Raw genomic sequence first — 18,029 nt, 5'->3', positions numbered from 1 at the left:
TTTCGCGAGGGTGAGAAAAGGGTGAAAGGGGTCACTCGTGCAATATAGATCCCCGCCAGAGACACTGCGAAACATCGCCGAAGTGATGCGAACATTGCACGTTTTACACGTGTGCGACGTATAATCGCGAGGTCCTCGAAAAATTAGATCAAAAAGATTCCGCGAACGTAAAAGGGTCGCAGTAAACGCGCCTTTGTATCGCGCCGTTTCTCTCTCGAGAAAATGCATAATTTTCAAATAAATTAACGATTGTTCTTAGACAAGTGGCGCAATTTATGCAACGATTGCGCGAACGAGATGCGTCTCGCGGGTCGTGTCTAAAAAGGGGGACGGATATTCCGAGGTAATTGCATCTCTGTGAAAGCCGGCTGCGAGCCGATATAATGGGCCAATTATATCGCGTCCGATCGGCGCTGCAAGTGGCGAGTTGCGCGACGATTAAACTATTGACTCGATGTATTTTTAATATCCTTGCGCAACCATCGATCGTCAACGGCGGCTATAATGAATGAAAATCATTTAACGTCTTTTTTTCCTCTCAATTTTCGCGCTTTTATAATTTGTCCAACGAAACACATTAGCGCGCGACAATTCCTCCCGAACATGTTCTCTCTTTTTTTCTGAATCGCATACAAAATTCGAAATTTTTACATTTGACGGATCTCGAAGTAACGATGATTGTTAAAATATTTTACGGAGTTTACGGAGTTACGAAGAAAATTCACTTCAGTCTTCATTTTTGAGTTATTTTTTTAAATAAATCTACAGAAATACATATATTAAAAATTACGAATATATATTTCCGACTAAAATAGATTTATTCGCTCGAGAGAAAAATGATTATATTTTTTCTCTTTAGAACCTGCCAATCGGTCGCGAAAGGATTAATAGCTCTCCACGGAATAATACCGACGCGAACAGTTGTGGTTCTTAACGGGGAAGTGTAACGAAGCGGGGGGGGGTAGAGAACGGCAATCGCGCCGGTCTTCGATGGGGAAATCCAATAGGAGATAATGCAGTTTAGTTTCTGCAGGCCGATGAAAGCCGTGGCAAAGCCTTTTGCGCGATAAAGGCGCCGTTAAATAAGAAAATTCAACCTAATGGAACCCTAAGACCCGTCGTTTCCCTTTTAATTGCCTTTACGCGCTTCGCAAATTAGTCCTCTTTACGGTAGAATGAGCTACCTCTCCTAGGACCGTATAAAAACTGTAATTACGCTTAGCTTATAAGCTCCTTTGATGCAAAAAAAAAAACGACATTTTTTTTACTCTTGTTTTTAATCTTGTTCGGAAAGATATTTCGATCTCCAGACTTGTGTCGCGATCGCTTTATTCACATGCGCGTGGCAGATACATAAATTTCATTTCATCCGCTTAAAGGAGAAAAGCCGTCGTCCGTGACGGTAAACTCCCGCGAGACGCTTATCGGGAAGTTCAATCGAGACTAATGCAATTTCAAACCACGGAGTTCGACGGAAAATGAGAGGCGTTTCTGCGACGACCGCCTTAATTCCTTCATTTCCCACGCTTCTCGATAAAAAAAAAAGGAAAACGAAGCGCGCCTCTGCGAAGGGTAAGTAATCGTTGCTCGTTAATCTTATCTCGCAGTGTGGAAAACAATCGCACGCAAACAAAAGCAAAGAGATTTGAGACCTGCAATAGAAAACTTGTGTACGAGCTGTTTTGGCCTACTTTCGCCGAGATAAAACCATTAGACGTCTCTCAGCCGCGGAAGTTTTATATTTAGGGGCAAGGAAGGGGCAAGCGAATGAAAACTTGCAACTTGTTTAACACTTATAAATTTGCACACCTATTCCCAGGAATTATCGGGAGGATTGCGTTTTTGGATGCGGATAATCGGAGCAGCGGGAGTTACGCAAAGTCACGAGGACGGAGATTTGATAAAAAGAAACGTTTCCTTTATATACGCAAGATTTATATACATGATATATATATATATATAAGTAATAGCGAGATAAAGTCTATTGCGCGTAGAAACAATCACCATAAGTTCTACGTCACCGGCACGATTAGAAACAATAAAAGTAAATAAATCATATTTGTTAATATCACAAAGTATTGCCGTTTCTCTGTTTTGTCAGCCGACACGCAAGCACCTATTGTTTTCCCTGCACGCTCAAATGGCAATATATGGAAGACCGCAACATGTCTATAAAGCGGCTAGAGCATGAAAATATATTATTTGTATATATATCTCCTTTTTTTTAGAATATATATGCGCGTGTATACATATGTGTGTATGTCCGTGTGTTTTTTTGTTCAGAAAAATAGAGTATTCTTTCTCTTTGTTTAAACAATGAAGAAATGTTAATCATTTCCATCTGTTTCGGATGTCCTTTACAAACGACACACTTAAACTATTGTCATCAGTCCATAACATTAGATGATTACCATCAGATATTATCGCAGATATGCATTCTACTCTATCTATTAATCTCAACTCATATTTTTGCAGAGAATGAAAATAGTAATTCACAACGAGTTTTGCTACTCCATGAAGAGACACAACAACAGTCAACGTATCTACGGGGTATGTAATTTTCTTTTTTTTTTTTTTAATTCTAGGTCACACATATTGTATCTTATGTACATTAATCTGTGCCAAAAAGAAATATTTTTGACTTTTCATTAATGGTTTCAGACTAGAAGAGATTAACTCTTTGCCCAAATTATCCGAATCACTTCTCACTAATGAACAAAGATTCATTTATCCTCAATTTCATACAATCAGAGGGAATCTAATATGCAATAATCAATTTACATTATTGCACATTATAAAATTACAAACCTAACCGTTAACAAATAAAAGAAAATATTTTGGTTTGGAACAGCGCGAAGATACCGATCTAATATAATTTTGATGATCTTTTTATATCTCAATCCATTCAGCGACTTTGTGCTTGTTATTGTTTCTCCCCATAGACCAACTATCTTACTCCTAAGTATCTTTTGATCACAGATTATTTCGTGGGCGTTGCGACGAATTTACTGGAAAGTTACCCGATATATTCTCGTCAAAATGTAACGGCTTATTAATGTAAATGTATAAATAAAATCGTCAACCAAAAATATGCGGTATGTCTATGTTAATTGTAATCATTATTAATATTAAATATTAATATTCGCACTACACTAGGTATATATCACATCTTAGTTTAAACCGAACGCAAATCCTCGTCGATGTATTCGGAGTAATTCGCAAGTACAACTCCAATATATAGATTTAAGTAAAATAACATTAATGTGAAATTATACGAAACGCATGTTAATAACGTTAATATATAATGCGTGTGCTTTAAGTATTCAAGTTAATGTCTATAAAAAAAAAATTAAGGTACAGTATGCCCCAAAAGTTGCGCAATTTCTTTCAGCTATTAAATTTAATTAGCAATTTAAATTATGGTCTATTATTACTGTCATAAATACTTGGTTGCGTGGTCCACTTAATTCATTTAATTTTAAAGAACACTTAAATAATTAATTAAAATGCACTTTAATTAATGGCTATTAATTAAAGTGATTCTTAAATTAATGGACAAAACAATGAAAGTTAGATAAAAAAGCTAAAGAATGCCAATTTTAGCTTTTAATTAAATATTGCTACACTTTTTACAGACAAAATTCATTAGAGTTTATAACTGAGAAGAAATGCGCATTGTCTGAGACACCTCATTGTCAGTATACGTGACAAAATTCTCATAGAAAAAGGATTGACTTTGGAAGACGTCCATCCCTACATTCGACGTCGAAATGTAAACGACCGAGAAATAATTACCTGTTACGTAATTGCCTGTTCGATGTAGTTTTTCGATAAACGTTTAGACGGTTGTCACATCGGTCACTTCAATTCTGGAAATCGGTTTCGCAGGTTCTACGTATATGAATCCCTCTTCGTCGTTCACGGACTCACCGATTCGGAGCTGTTGCAAATTCGCCACAATCGAATCTACCTGAACTGGCTGATCTGGCGGAGCGGCCTCGCTCCTGAGTTTGCTGAAGTGAAGATAACAAATGCCACGGTAGCCCTGCCAAGTTATCTCACTCGGTTTAACGCCACGCATCAGCAGAGCGTTCTTCAGATCGCGGACTCTCACGCCGGACGAGATGTTAGAGAGCTTCAACGAAAAGTCGATATGCGTTTTCGTTCTAGCACGAAGATTCTTACGCCGCCGGGACGCATTCTTCGCGCTGTTCTCTACCTTTGTCTATAACGCACAAGCAAGATTTATTTATAAAGAAAAAGATGCTATATAGAAATAATGTTATAAATAAATAAATAAAATATTTTTTAAAATTAAACCCATGTAAACTTTAGATTAATAGAGAAAGAGAAAGAGAGACAGAGAGAGAGAGAGAGAGATTTAATTCATTCATAAAAATGTGACAATACATTTGAAACTCGATATTAAACTCAATATATGTGAAAAGCGCTTACTTCTACTTCAGCATTAGGAGGATTACTTTCTTCTTCGACTTTTGGCTTCTTATACGTTCGCCTTCGTGGCAGGCGCGGCTTGTCAACTTTATCCTTTTCGCCTTCCACGATGTTTTCTGTATTGGACACATCTCTCTTCGCATTGAAGCGCTTCCTATTTCTCGGATATTTAACACGATTCTTGATATAATGGCGCGTCTCCACGTCGGAATCGACTTCCTTCAGGACTACGATTTTGCCATTGCTGCGAAAAAATAACCGTGTATTTACACGAAATAGCCTACTTAACGTCGAGTCAGGCAACTCAATGCATACTTTTCATCCATCTCTTTGAGCTGCTGTAATACCTGCATGGTTTTGAGTCTTCTTTCGCTAAGCATATGCCACAGAATGCCAGACGGTTTCTTCAGTCTCGACTCTACGTAGATAGTTTGTGTCGGAGTGACAATTATATCTACCGGCACGTCATATTCTTTGAACAATTGCGGTGGTAAGTGATCTACGATTTGGCAATCGTGCACTGTCGTGACAACAATCGTGTTTTCTGTTATCGTGCCCATTTTCATCATCATCGCAAATTCAAGATCCGCGAAACCTTCCCCCTTGCCGAGCCTGTATCCGTCCCGACTGACGCATACAGATCCCAGCACAACCAGATCTACCTGAATAAATAACAAATGCAAAATAAATGTTTAGAATCGCAAGTTAATGTCCTTATCGTTGTCAAAGTAAATCTATGCAACGTAAAAAAAATATCTAGATAATGGCGTCAATTTATTTTGATCCATTATTTATCCGTTATCCATTAATAAGTAAATTATTCTTAAATTATGTGTGAAATATTCACCTTGATATGGGAATCTAGCCCAAGTGGTTTACCCGTTTGCTCCAGACCGCGCATGGAAGCCAATGTTTTCAGCTGTTCCTTTGTCGCGCCGGCAACCGGCGTAACATGTAGGAACAAGCCAGTTCTCAACCTGGGGATGGGAACGATGATTTCCTTATTTGCCTCCAGAGCTAAAAACCTCACTGGTTCCTGTGGCTTGTCCGGATTTATCTTTATGACTCTCGCCTTCTTAAATTCATCCAGGTCGATCAGTCGCTGCGCCGCCTCCGCGGCGCCTTTGAAGTTCGGTATACGCTTGTATATGTTGACGGGGAAGTTCACCAGCTCGTTCTTCGTCATGTAGTCCCATACCTTACGGCGGAAACTCGACTTCGTTACCTCCTCGGCTGCAAGAAATCGTCAACGTGAGAGAATATCAGCTGACGCAAACGGCAACAATGCAACATATAACTCTCTCTCTCTCTTGTACTTTCTATCTATAAAATAATTTCAAGATGGTGAAGCACATACATACACACGCAAGATACATCTACGTCTCTTGTGTACAAACACGCAAATTCCTGAATTATTTCTCTTTGACATTTAGGGCTAACGCGTCAGAGGGGATTAAAGAAACGCCTGTTGCGCCGATCCCGTGGAAGCTTATTACTCACGTAAGTTCTCCGTCATCTTGACCGGCTCTCGTCAGTGGGAATCTCAACAGGGGCGAAGGTTCAGGGACCCGGAGGAGAGAGATCCCAAGTAGCGTCACCGCGCGAGGTCCCTCCCGCAAAAATAGACCGCACGATTTATCCCGTTTCACGCGCGGCCCCTTCCCCACCTCTTCCACTTCGTATCTATTTCTACGCGGCACGGCACCACGCCCGCAAACTCCGCGACATCGTAATCCTCTAGGGATCCGGCTGTCCCTCGTCGAGGCGCGAATACCGTTCGCGAAGCGAGAACGCCGGAGAAATGTGACGACTGACGACCGTCGGGATCTCGATGCGTTTCTTCCGCGCCGCACGATGTCGATCGACGATCGCGGCCAGGAGGCGATAAGACGGGATCAGCTGATCCTTGAGCGAAGAACTAGGGAGTTACGGCCGCTAATTCTCTAGTTTGCTGCTCGAGGATCAGCTGATTTTCTTTCGCTCACTTTGCTGCGGTCCGATATTCACGCTCACAGCAGCGCATCATTCTGTCTTCGTTTGATATTCGATGTGTGCAACGAAGACAGAATGATGATTACACGCTGTGAGTGTAAATCCGATCGCAGCCCTTATTGCAGCTAAATCCTCACGAAAATATCCTCATGTCATCCTTACACATCCTCGCATTCCTTGCTTTCCTGTCGTCCTTACGATACCTCTAACTTCTCATAGCAGCACGTTGTATTCCGCATTTAAAAGAAGACGGATGTTGTGGAGAAAAGGAGGAAAAACAAAAGATACAAAAAAATTGCCATAAACCTGATTTATGCGTTTTACTTATTAAACGAGATGAATGTATACGGAATGGACGTTGAAAAAGAGCGAATAATCAGAAATATATAAGTTACTAGCGTATACATTGTCCACGTGACGGCTGAACAGTGACGGACGCTGTTCGGGAATGTCGAATTTTTCTCTTACATATTCACGTACGAGTGTTTTTTAAGTACCGGACGAATAATATATCTATACTATAAATAAGATACCAATTAAGCCCTCTTTAAAACTAAACGATCGATTCCTTTATAAATGATAATTGACCGACGCCTATTTAAATCTTCTAATTTTTAGTGCAACGATTGATTTATTATTTCCCATCATTCTCCTTTACTTTTTCCTCAGTTTGGTATATGAGTGGCTCAATCAATCACTTTTTTTCCTCTAAAATTCTAATACATTATATTGGAATTTGTTTTATTCTTATTATATTAAAAAAAAAAAACGATTTGTAAAGAAGTTACTTTAATCAGCGTTTTTTCTTTTTCCACCATGGATGAAGCGTTCGCTCCTCAGGTTTATCAACAGATTAGATCAAATTAATACGGCGACTTCGAACGCGATTACATCCCTGCGTTCGCGATTCGCGAGCAAGCGCGGAGGGAGCGGGAGACGAGCAGACGAGCAGTCGACGCTCGGCTCCGTCGTGAAAAATGGCTTTGCTGGCGAGAAACATCTGCAAGGCGCTCTCCCAGGTAAATCACCGACGTTCCTCCGTCGCTCGGTGTGTCCGGAATCCCGTCGCACCTGCGAAATGCAAGAAAAGCGTACAAGTTCTGTTGACTATATTATTGACCGTACGACGAATAACGTAGCCGCTTCGTCGGCGCGCACGGCGAGGAAGACGGTCGCGCAATCAAGTCTTTATACCGTGATTATTTTTATCTGAGACGCATCCGCTTGTCAAAAACACAAGCTCGCTCCTCGATGCATAACGCAGATCCTCCACACCTCCCGTCGGCGCGCAAATTGGTGAACGTCGGTTGGGGCAAGCACCCACGCCCGCCTGCTCACGTTATTTAATCAGAGTAGTCTTGTTATTTGTCAAAAAATGAAAAGCGATAAATTGGCCCTGATTACGCAAGAAGGAGCCGATTGTTGATGAGAAAGCGTGGTGAACAGTACCAGATTGACTCCAGTCAATTAAGAGGATTAATCCTGTCCGGATATTCTAGATTTTCTGGAAAAAAGATTACACGTGAAACAGAAGCGTAATAAATGCTACTTTGAATTCTTTAAATAACTATAAATTATTCATAACATATGCACAGAATGTGATGCGTTTGTATTTTGAGTATTATATCTAAAATATATCACATTTAGATTGTATCTTGTTTATAGGGAATTGTGAACCTTAATACAATTAATAAATTATAATATTACATTTCTCGCTTTTTGTGTTTGCAGGCTGCTCATAAGAGCACAGTTAGGGCGCTGCATGTAGGAACAATTAGGCAGCAAGAATCGGTAAGCGTTGCTTATTCTCCAATTGGTAATCAGGCTCATGGGTGACCCTGCTACTTCTTTTAGACAGTCGAACAAGAAGGAAAATTGAAATGTACCTTGATACCGGGAGACGGCGTTGGACCAGAGCTCGTGGTTGCTGTTCAAAGTGTTTTCAAAGCTGCGGATGTCCCGGTTGAATTCGAACCTTACTTCTTGTCTGAAGTGAATCCAACCCTGAGCGCACCTCTGGAGCAAGTCTCCAACAGTATCGCTAGAAACCGAGTTTGTCTAAAGGTCTAATTATATACCTTCTAAAACTAACAATAAAATATACTCAATTTTTTCATTTGGTATATATACAGATAGGTAGTTCAGTGAGATATTTGATGTTAATATCTAAAACGTATATAATTAAAAATATAAAAATTTTTCTATCAGAGAAAGTGAACTACGAATTTTTTGAAGAGTGTGTGGCTGAAAGATAACGATAATTTGGTAATTTGATATAACTGTGTGTTTCTTTGTGCGACAGGGGATTCTAGCAACTCCGGATCACTCGATGACAGGAGAGTTGCAGACCTTGAATATGAAATTACGTAAGAGCCTGGACCTGTATTCGAATGTGGTGCACGTGAAATCCTTGCCGGGCGTCAGATCGCGTCACCAGAATGTGGACTGCGTCATCATCAGGGAACAAACGGAGGGGGAGTACTCCGCGCTCGAGCACGAATCTGTCAAAGGGGTGGTCGAGTGCTTGAAGATCGTGACTGCCACTAAGAGCCAAAGAATTGCGAAATTCGCTTTTGACTACGCCGTAAAGAATAACCGCAAGAAAGTCACGTGTGTTCACAAAGCTAACATAATGAAGCTCGGCGATGGACTTTTTCTCAGATCGTGTCAAGAAATTGCCAAAATGTACCCAAGGTACTTGGAATAACTTCCTCGTCGTCTGATTATCCCTTATAAATATTTATTACGAATCTATTGCACGGTATACTTTATATTCCTATTCTCTAACGAAACAGGATTACGTTCGAGACGATGATCGTCGACAATTGCACTATGCAGATGGTCTCCAATCCTCATCAGTTCGATGTCATGGTAATGCCGAATTTGTACGGAAATATTGTGGATAATCTCGCGTCCGGTCTGGTCGGCGGTGCCGGAGTCGTCGCAGGTGCCAGTTACAGCGCCGAGTGTGTCGTCTTTGAACCGGTAACATGCAAATGCATTCTGATTTTGTTTATGCAAAATAAGAAATAGTTGATATTAAAAAGAATCTCCAGAACTCTTGACTTACGCCCATTTTAAAGCGCAAGTTGCTAAGATTTGTATTTTTCGAAAGGGTGCGAGGCACACGTATTCCGAGGCGGTCGGCAAGAACGTCGCGAATCCGACGGCGATGTTGCTGTGCGCGGTGAAGCTCCTGAACCACGTGAATCTCAAACGTTACGCCGAGCAGATTCGGGAAGCGTTGAACCGCGTGTTGAACGACGGGAAGGTGCTCACGAAGGATCTAGGCGGGCAAAGCTCGACGTCGGACTTCGTCGCCGCTGTGATAAACAGCCTGCGTTAACGAAAAAAAACTTGTGTGTAACATAGAAGGACGTAGATCTTGCGTCGCGAGCTCATTTTTATCTGGACTGTGCGAAACGTAGTGCCGCACTCGTCATAGAGTATATATATTTAACTCACCTACGCGTCATAAAATTTGTAAAGCTGTATCATTTTAGAAAACTATAAATATGCAAATTTGTATTTGCAACAGTAACTTCCCGTATGTTCTGCGAACAAGGGGAAATCCAAAGTATTTTGCAATCGCTAAGTCGCAAAAATTCAATTGCGACGTGCGGACTGCATAATTAGCTGTATAATAGATCAAAATAGGCAAAATTGTATCATATCTGTGTATAATAAATTACGCTACCTTGTATGTACATCCTATTGAAATGTCACAAGTTCTCCTTATTTCGCATAATTGGAAATAACAACATAGACGAGCGTCTTTACGTTTCATAGCAAAGTGTTAAAAGCTGTGATAAATTAGCATTGACAGTAATTAAGATATATTTTCTGATTTGTTTTATTTCTATCTTTTTTTCTGATACCTGTGAAATAAATGACCTTACACGATATAAATATAATAATTATATGAATATATAAATGTGCAATATTATATAAATAAGTAATATATCAATACACAACAAAAATGTATTATTCGCCTACAAAGTAAAATTTCTAGTTATCAGAAATCCATAAAATTACGAACAATAAAGGAGCATATCGTTCAGTTACACGTGTCCATTGACAGCTTGGCATGCGATTAGCTGATCGGAGTCAATCGGAGTCTTCACCTACGTATCGCACGTATGTATGTCGCCGTACAGTCAGGAAATAACATAAAAGCGAAGTAACTCGCATTGTCAATGGATCCTAACAGTTATGCGGTGGAATTAACGCGTCAAGACATCGTTAAATATCAGTTTCAAGTGAACGCTTTAATACAGGTAAATATATAATCGTCGTGGTAAGTAGAATATAACCTATTTTCAATGTTGATCCATAGCGAGACTATGTTTGGCACTGTTGGCAGTGGCAAAAAATATATCACGAATTATATTATAATAAGCCTAATCGATGATCGGTATTTAATAAATTATCTGTTTACCGCGAAGGACATACAGCAATGCAGTGGGCCGCTGGAGATGCTGGACGAGCTCAACGCGGAGGGCAGAGCCAAGATAGCGGTTTTGAAATCTTCCATAGAACACCTGAAATCCATCGCCGAAACCGAGACGAATGGAAAGAAAAGGGCCGAGCTGCTGTCCGCCGTGGACAGTTACAAGGAGCAGTTGAACACTTCGTTGGCGGCCTTCCGCAAGGCCAACGTCGTCAGCGCGTGTGTCATCGACAAACTGGCGAGGGAGAATCTGTTCTCCATGCCGGAGGAGCGGCAAAACGCTCTTCGTAGACGGCACGACAAGCAGAGCTTGACGAACGCGTCCAGCCAAGTGACGGACAAGCTTCTCAGTATCTCCAGGCATCTGGCCGAAACGACTCAAAGAAGCGCCGACACGCTGGACAGTCTGTGTAAGTATTCTATTTCGTTGAATAGCAAGTGCCGCAATTCTATGGATCGGTTATTGTTTCAGTGACATCTTCGGACAAGGTCGGCGGCACCAAGGACGAGTTGGAGCATCAACAACAAGCTATAGCGCACTCAGAGAAGCTGTTAGGCAAATACGGTAGACGGGAGGTCACCGATAAAGCGCTGCTCGCATTGGCATTTGCCTTTTTCCTCGCCTGCGTATTTTACATTCTACAAAAAAGATTGTTCTGAGCATGCATAAAGTATTTAAGATGATATCAAACTATTTGCGTAACGTAAATGCAAAATCTTGTATTATAAGGAAACTGGGGAAAATAATGTGATATATATTATATGTACTCTTCATAAGATTGAAAGAGGAAAAAGGGTGAACTTTTATAAATATTTTAATAGTTTCATGTATAAATTATTTTCATTAATCTCTTAAGGTCACTTTCATCCCATCACCAGATATTGTTAAATAAAAATAACTGGCTGTATATAAAAGCATCCTGTAAAAAAATAGAATTAATGAAGTCTCTGGGTATACATACATCTTTATATTTACTGCCATTAAAGTAGATCTTACTGTGCTGAATTTTAACACTAGGAGGTTTAATAACAAGACAGCTATAAATTAATTTTTAACAATTTTTTATCGATATCGATATTAATAATATTTGTAGGTTTTCTGTTGAAGATAAGCCCGATAAGAGATTTCATTGAACAAACGTCCTTCTAGTGTTAAATGCGAATAATGTTATTCTTACGTAGTGGGATATTTCCGTACATTTTTACAACCGCTCATGAACTCGTCCCTTGAGATCAAGCCGTCTCTGTTCGTATCCATCTTTTCAAAGAACCTGTCCACCTGTTTGTTAACCACGGACTGGATAGTCCGCGTATTCTGCACCATCTCGTAAATCGCGGATACTATGACCAACATTTCATGTCTTGTGATACAACCATCCCCATTCAGATCGTAGAACCTGACAAGCAATAAGGGATTTGTGTATTTTGTGTATTACATTCGTCATCTTGGCCATGTTCGTGATCATTATATTTCAGCGAAGAGCGAATGAATCGACTTAAAAAAAAAATCGATCAAAGAGACTAGTCTTAAAATTCTATTAATTCTAATTCGAAAAAATATATGAAACATTGTTTTCTAATTCCTATCTAATTAAACCTCCTCATAAAATACCGTCTACAATTTTCTCTAAATTCATTATCACGAAATCACTATATTAATAGAAACATCGAGGATGAGATGAACTCTCACCCGAATATCCAGGAAAGCTTTTGGTCCACATTGCCATTGATGATCAATGTCATGGCTCCGAGAAGATCGTTGAAGCTGACGATGCCGTCGCCGTCTCGGTCGAAGCTGTTGAACACTATCTGCGCGTATCTAGCCGGATCGCCAAGCGGAAACAGTTTGGCGTATGCGGGTTTCAAGTCGCCGGACGTCGCGCATCCTCTGGGGCACAGCTGCTTGAAGGCGCGATACAGTTTACGAATTTCATCCTTCGAAAACCCGGTGCGACTGGTCAAGGCGGACAGTTGCTCGGGAAAGATGTATGATGAATGTTTATCATCCTCCTGGATGATTTCTACGAAAACGTGTTCAAGTTAGACAGTGATATTTTGTATTCGTAAATTTATTGAAACATGTTGATTTTTTATTCACTCGAAATAATCTTGGAAATTTCAAGCTTTTAATTCTAGAACTGGAAATTCTGCACAATTATATTCTAAGAATAAAAACTATAATTGTAACAAAAATTAAATTAATGGTACACTTCAGAGGATTCTTTTTTTTTTTATAATTAATGCCAAATGTACGTTATTATTGGAAAATTGCAAATTATTCACTTTAACTTTTTGTTCTCTTTTCCTTCTTATACTTCAAAATTTTCAATAAAGAAATTAATAATTGTCATACAATTATTTAATTAAACTGATTATTTATACATTTAACAGCTATCATGAAATTATTTTTAAAAAATTATTTTAAAAAATAGATGTTTATCATTAGTTTTGTCACTAAAAAAGCACTATTAAGATTCTACTTACAAAATTTACATTTTTATTATCTAATCTAATCGAGCAATTTGGCTAATTAATTGGCGATTTCTAGCGTTACAAAAACTAAACTAGGTGTACCGCTCAAATCGGATATCATTACCGGTAATTTTTTTGATGCCTTTGCTCATTTTTCTCAGGCTACGTTGCATCTTTACGGAGAGACTGGGTCGACGAAGAGACTCGTAATTATCTTTGTCATTGATACCACCGTGATTTGACATTCGAAGGGACTCCGACGGACACGTGAGATCAGATTAAGTTTGACAGTGATCAACGCTTTTCAGCGAATGTCGAGCGAAACGAAACTGACGCATGTGGTGCAGTCGACTGCACGGAGCAGTTTTGATGAAGTCTGCAGTAGCCAAATATTTAGACGATTTACCACGGCATGTCTGCAAATCTCCCAACAAGAAGTGACGTGCGAGCGCATATTCGCGGATGTTTTTAGGCGTGTCGGACGTCTTATCCGGCTCATCTCCAGGAATTTTTTTTCTGGATCACAGCAATGATCAGTTGTTGATATCTCTTTTAATATAATTGTAATTGCGTATGTTTATTAGCGGTTCAAATTTCTGAGCGACTCTCCTTCTACATTTATTTTATATTCGAATCTTTGAATTTGCCAGATCACGATATCAGTTACGTGTTATCACTGCAACAATTAATGAGAACAAGATCAACTTGACCCGACCCGAATTTCAACGTCAGATATGGCGGATTCGAGATGGATTCTTGGAAAAGAAGTAAAGAAGGAGATAGAAGCCGCAAACGCGCTTCTTCGAGAAAGCATTTCTTGCCAAAAATTCGCGAGAGTGAAGCGGGAGAGGTGTGGAAGCTTCCGCGGAAAGCGATTTGATCGCATATTTTCAAATGCATTGAAAACTTCCTCCACCCACAAACTAGTTTGAGTCACTAGATGAAAGCGAGTCTCTTAAATAGCTTTACATTGCACGTGCTTTCCGCGTTTATCACGTACGGCGTCGAAATTGGATAAAAGTATTCTTAAATGTAATCATATATATACACATAAGTACGTACAATTTTATAATTCTACTACTTTTGTAACTCTAAATTCAATTTCGTGTGGAATGAGCTAATAAAAAATCGCTCGTCTATTGCGAGCATCTGTGTGGAAAATAGACATACTTTCTCTGCCAAACGCTATTAATAGTCGGGTGGACTGGAAACCGACTATTACGGTAATAGGAAATCGGTAGAGCAAATCGAGCCCCGTTGCTCAATGGTCCATAATTCGAGAGCTCGTCCTTTCGTGGAAGGATCCGTAATCCGTCAAGTGTAAGGACAGTCATATGCAGTTGGCGTGAAGCGATTGACCTCGTCGTTTGCAATTTACGAGTATCGTACTCGATAAATGGGCCTATCAGCTCCCAATGATTTCCTTCAAGGCAATCCGAGTTATTTGTTTACGTATAACCCAGTTCTTTTTATGCGACGTACAGCCGGTATTACGTAATTAAAGATTGATTACCAGTATCTTGTAGTCACTTTCCTGTAAGAAGTTGCGTGCAATGTGAATGAGATTGAGAAAGATTTCATGTAAGATGCGGAATAACGAACGGAAAAGTGCTGTATCCACTGCAATTGCTTACCACTGCAAGGGCTAATTTGCACCGACGTGGATTGATGCTATAATTGCACCAGGGAAATGATCTCTTTCCTTCCAAGTGGGATAATAAGCTGGAAGGAAAAACGTCGGATTACTATGTTACCCTGCATCATTGAAACATTTAAATAATGTTTATAACTACTAATTGTCATTTCTCTCAAATTCCTGTGAATTTAAAATTTCCTCTTGAATCCTTATCTCGACCAATTAAATGTAGCTTACTGTTAAATAATAAAATAATACAGGGATGATAAGCGTTTTACCTAGGAAAATATTTAAAGAAACATATCGGGGGGAAAACACCCAAGAGATCAAAGGGCAACTTGCGCTTCGGTTCGCGCGATCGGTTTCGCGGTGCGTAAAGTGTGTCAAGTTCGCCGATAAGATAATCCGGTCCTCGGTATCGGCGCAAGCCGCGTCCTTGACACGATATTCGGATGTAGAGCAACTCCCAATAAAGTTGGGCGCGAGCGCGGAAGAGTCGGATACGCGAGGATGGAATATATCGCGCGCGCGCGGATCGGTCTGTGCAGGCTGCATATTATAATGTGGGTCACGCGATCCTTTTCACAATCTTCTGGAGGAAAAACGCACACCGCGAAATTCATCCGGTGCGGTGCACTTTATGATCGAGTGCACGCAACGACATGCAAGCACGTGCGCCGGTGTGGCGCGTTACGTTATGCAAAATTATTATTTTATGCAGAGTGCCGGATTTCGCGGATATACGCCTACGTTGAGCGCGGCTCCGAAAGCGCGATCCATGAATTAAACATCGAATGCTAATCCGCGGAGGAACCGTATCCGATCTCTGATACGCAATCGCGATGCGGTCAGCCATTTCTGCGTCTTCCGAGCGTCGGCATACACAGGGTTTTTCTTTCTTCCTATGCCTCAAGAAGTCACGTGAAAATATCATTATCATAGGATGCGGCATACCGGGCAAATGAGTAATTATGATGGTATCAGTATCTCATCCATCTCCCTTGTATTTCCCCGCAAACGATATTGCGTGCGCGGAATGCGCGAGTGAGGGAGCAAAAGAGTTACGAATGTTGCATATAAATCGCGGTAAACAACGATCAAAACGCGAGTGAGAAAGGGCCTTCCCCAAGTTCAGAGGCGCGCGAGCGAGTGCGTCACTTTGTCAGCACGTGCAGAATCCTAAATCGAGGAAATAATCGTGAAGAGACGGAAGACTCGCTGGAATATAAAATCTCTTCGGCGACTCGATCGCAATCCCCTTATAGAAAAACAACGAAGGATCCAGAATCCAGTGTGATTCAAGCTTCGATCATGAGTACAAATCGAAAACTTGGAAATCTGTAATGCAAAATATCGTAATACAGATCGTATGTTTGGATATATAAATTCGAAATGCTTAATATCTTTCAGATAGATGATCCTGAGACATCGAAGAAAGGAATCTTAAAATGATACAAAAATCTATGATTGAAGAAACTGAAGATCGAATATCTGTCTGTGATTAAATAAAATATTAAAATTATAATATAATTAAATAATTCTGTTAATGTATTTAATTATCGATTCAATTGTGTGATTCTAATAGAATTACATATCAATTATGAATTGTAAAATCAAGATTCAGTCAGATTTTTGTGCCATTTTCTTCCCTTTAATATATGATCATAAAAGACTACTGCATATTCTTACTGAAGTCAATCGAACACGTACTCTCCCATTCACTATCCCGAGTTCCTTCATCAAAAGGCAACGCAGATTCACCATTAGCCGCGCATATATTTTTCTGAGCGGTAGGGCGGTAGGCCGGTGTGGCATATAAAACAGCGGTAAGCATCCAGCATCTCTCCACTGCGGTAGTGCACTTGTTACAGTTGCTTGCGATTAGACAGAAGTCAATTATTATATCCACGTTCTAACAATCGTCATTTTTACAGAGGTGATCTTAATCATTTTCCATTATTTTGTACGATTGAAAAACAGATGCAGATGACAGCGCGATTAGTAAGACGAATATTTTAGGAAAGACGTCGCGCATCGTTGTTAATTCCACAATTCAGAAAGTGTGAAAGGCGCGATAAGAAAACTTTGAGCTCGTGACGCAACGACGTTTTCATTATACGGTTTTTTGGTGCGTGAACGCGCGTTGTCCCTGTCTTTAAGCCACTTTGGTGCTTACTACCGTGAGCTGCGACACTTGTCAGTAGTGGTACAATCGGCGAGCGTTACTTCCAATAGAACTTTCATTCTTTATTTGCAGGACATTCACTTGGTGCTCTACCATAGATCCTACATCATCACGGATACCAAAGAGATCGAAGGAAACTGAATAATGTAAGAATATTAATTTCACAATATTAATTTCAATTATAATGAGAGAAACGGGCAACTTAAAAAAATCAAGTAAATTCCAAAAAAGTGTAAGTGAACGAGAAATTTTGCTCTTCTTGAACAATTTTTCCACTCTACTTTAGAAATTTATTTTCAATGAATAATTTTTTTTTCTTTAATATAAAGATATGTATATTGTATTTTTATAAAAATATCAAGCTCGAAAGATGACTAAAAAATGTACTAATTCTCTACTTTCTAGCTTTAGACATTTTTTATACTTCAGTTTAGAAATATTAAAACATAATATACTAGACGTGAATATAATGCAAAATTGAACGATCAAATTTTAACACAAGAGTCTGAAAAAAATACTCACAAAAATAGAAAATAACTTTCTTTTTCCTTCCAGATCATCACAAGGATATTATTACGATATTATGACCGCAGTCCGCAGTTTTTAGAAGATACAATTAAAATGAAGTTAATCATCCTGCTGTTGCTGCTGGTCAATTCTGCTTTTTGTATACCTTGGCTCGATCTATGGTTCCCTCAGCAGTCCTCGTACGACACTCAAAATCGCAGATACTATGCAAACAACCCGCATCGTCAAGGTAGAGATGGTAAGGAGCGCTGGAAACAGATCTGCAGGACCATAAATCCGGATACGTACGCGTTCCCGGGACGCGTACCTTA

General features: G+C 39.8%; 4 protein-coding genes and 1 long non-coding RNA gene across 7 annotated transcripts; 3 read left to right on the top strand and 2 right to left on the bottom strand.

The window, feature by feature from the left end:
- Nucleotides 1-1,896: 1,896 nt before the first annotated feature.
- On the bottom strand, nucleotides 1,897-5,971 carry LOC112463354 (methenyltetrahydrofolate synthase domain-containing protein). The gene is made up of 5 exons (XM_025029723.1): nucleotides 5,956-5,971; nucleotides 5,303-5,688; nucleotides 4,771-5,117; nucleotides 4,456-4,699; nucleotides 1,897-4,225 (listed from the first exon to the last, which is right to left on the bottom strand). The coding sequence occupies exons 1-5, from the start codon at nucleotides 5,969-5,971 to the stop codon at nucleotides 3,839-3,841; spliced, it is 1,380 nt and encodes a 459-aa protein (XP_024885491.1). The 3' UTR covers nucleotides 1,897-3,838.
- Nucleotides 5,972-7,424: 1,453 nt separating this feature from the next.
- Nucleotides 7,425-10,167, top strand: LOC112463355 (isocitrate dehydrogenase [NAD] subunit beta, mitochondrial). The gene is made up of 6 exons (XM_025029724.1): nucleotides 7,425-7,466; nucleotides 8,179-8,238; nucleotides 8,302-8,511; nucleotides 8,750-9,141; nucleotides 9,243-9,432; nucleotides 9,563-10,167. The coding sequence occupies exons 1-6, from the start codon at nucleotides 7,425-7,427 to the stop codon at nucleotides 9,791-9,793; spliced, it is 1,125 nt and encodes a 374-aa protein (XP_024885492.1). The 3' UTR covers nucleotides 9,794-10,167.
- A 269-nt stretch (nucleotides 10,168-10,436) lies between these two features.
- LOC112463357 (vesicle transport protein SEC20) lies at nucleotides 10,437-11,709 on the top strand. The gene is made up of 3 exons (XM_025029728.1): nucleotides 10,437-10,724; nucleotides 10,893-11,307; nucleotides 11,370-11,709. The coding sequence occupies exons 1-3, from the start codon at nucleotides 10,644-10,646 to the stop codon at nucleotides 11,555-11,557; spliced, it is 684 nt and encodes a 227-aa protein (XP_024885496.1). The 5' UTR covers nucleotides 10,437-10,643; the 3' UTR covers nucleotides 11,558-11,709.
- A 16-nt stretch (nucleotides 11,710-11,725) lies between these two features.
- Nucleotides 11,726-16,487, bottom strand: LOC112463356 (neurocalcin-delta B-like). Of its 3 annotated transcripts, none has more exons than XM_025029725.1 (6): nucleotides 15,960-16,487; nucleotides 15,004-15,091; nucleotides 13,494-14,903; nucleotides 12,588-12,918; nucleotides 12,096-12,294; nucleotides 11,726-11,817 (listed from the first exon to the last, which is right to left on the bottom strand). In XM_025029725.1, the coding sequence occupies exons 3-6, from the start codon at nucleotides 13,612-13,614 to the stop codon at nucleotides 11,770-11,772; spliced, it is 699 nt and encodes a 232-aa protein (XP_024885493.1). In that variant the 5' UTR covers nucleotides 13,615-14,903; nucleotides 15,004-15,091; nucleotides 15,960-16,487; the 3' UTR covers nucleotides 11,726-11,769. The 3 variants fall into 3 exon arrangements, with proteins under 3 accessions (XP_024885493.1, XP_024885495.1, XP_024885494.1); XM_025029727.1 differs by lacking the exon at nucleotides 15,960-16,487 and having other exon boundaries at nucleotides 13,494-13,885; nucleotides 14,540-14,903; nucleotides 15,004-15,408; XM_025029726.1 differs by lacking the exon at nucleotides 15,960-16,487 and having other exon boundaries at nucleotides 13,494-14,792; nucleotides 14,883-14,903; nucleotides 15,004-15,408.
- A 171-nt stretch (nucleotides 16,488-16,658) lies between these two features.
- LOC112463289 lies at nucleotides 16,659-18,029 on the top strand. The gene is made up of 3 exons (XR_003041763.1): nucleotides 16,659-16,941; nucleotides 17,263-17,336; nucleotides 17,746-18,029. It is a non-coding gene; the product is annotated as an uncharacterized LOC112463289 (long non-coding RNA).

This window comes from Temnothorax curvispinosus, unplaced genomic scaffold, assembly GCF_003070985.1.
Source record: "Temnothorax curvispinosus isolate PA1 unplaced genomic scaffold, ASM307098v1 QBEX01013138.1, whole genome shotgun sequence".
Lineage (NCBI taxonomy): Eukaryota > Metazoa > Arthropoda > Insecta > Hymenoptera > Formicidae > Temnothorax > Temnothorax curvispinosus.
Note: the sequence above shows the minus strand (reverse complement) of the source record. Positions and strands in the feature narration are given on the sequence as shown.

Bases quoted from the DNA above. Each gene is read 5' to 3' on its own strand.
- LOC112463356 (XM_025029725.1), bottom strand. From the start codon at position 13,614: ATGTCAAATCACGGTGGTATCAATGACAAAGATAATTACGAGTCTCTT. The intron at 12,919-13,493 runs GTAATGATATCC...ACGTTTTCGTAG, and splicing joins AGGCATCAAAAAAATTACCG to AAATCATCCAGGAGGATGAT. The intron at 11,818-12,095 runs GTACGGAAATAT...ATTTTTTTACAG, and splicing joins TCATGAGCGGTTGTAAAAAT to GATGCTTTTATATACAGCCA.
- LOC112463355 (XM_025029724.1), top strand. From the start codon at position 7,425: ATGGCTTTGCTGGCGAGAAACATCTGCAAGGCGCTCTCCCAG. The intron at 8,239-8,301 runs GTAAGCGTTGCT...TACTTCTTTTAG, and splicing joins CAATTAGGCAGCAAGAATCG to ACAGTCGAACAAGAAGGAAA. The intron at 9,142-9,242 runs GTACTTGGAATA...CTAACGAAACAG, and splicing joins ATTGCCAAAATGTACCCAAG to GATTACGTTCGAGACGATGA.
- LOC112463354 (XM_025029723.1), bottom strand. The intron at 4,700-4,770 runs GTATGCATTGAG...ATTTTTTCGCAG, and splicing joins CTCAAAGAGATGGATGAAAA to CAATGGCAAAATCGTAGTCC. The intron at 4,226-4,455 runs GTAAGCGCTTTT...TGTGCGTTATAG, and splicing joins CTCCTAATGCTGAAGTAGAA to ACAAAGGTAGAGAACAGCGC.
- LOC112463357 (XM_025029728.1), top strand. From the start codon at position 10,644: ATGGATCCTAACAGTTATGCGGTGGAATTAACGCGTCAAGACATCGTT. The intron at 10,725-10,892 runs GTAAATATATAA...TTTACCGCGAAG, and splicing joins AAGTGAACGCTTTAATACAG to GACATACAGCAATGCAGTGG. The intron at 11,308-11,369 runs GTAAGTATTCTA...TTATTGTTTCAG, and splicing joins CGACACGCTGGACAGTCTGT to TGACATCTTCGGACAAGGTC.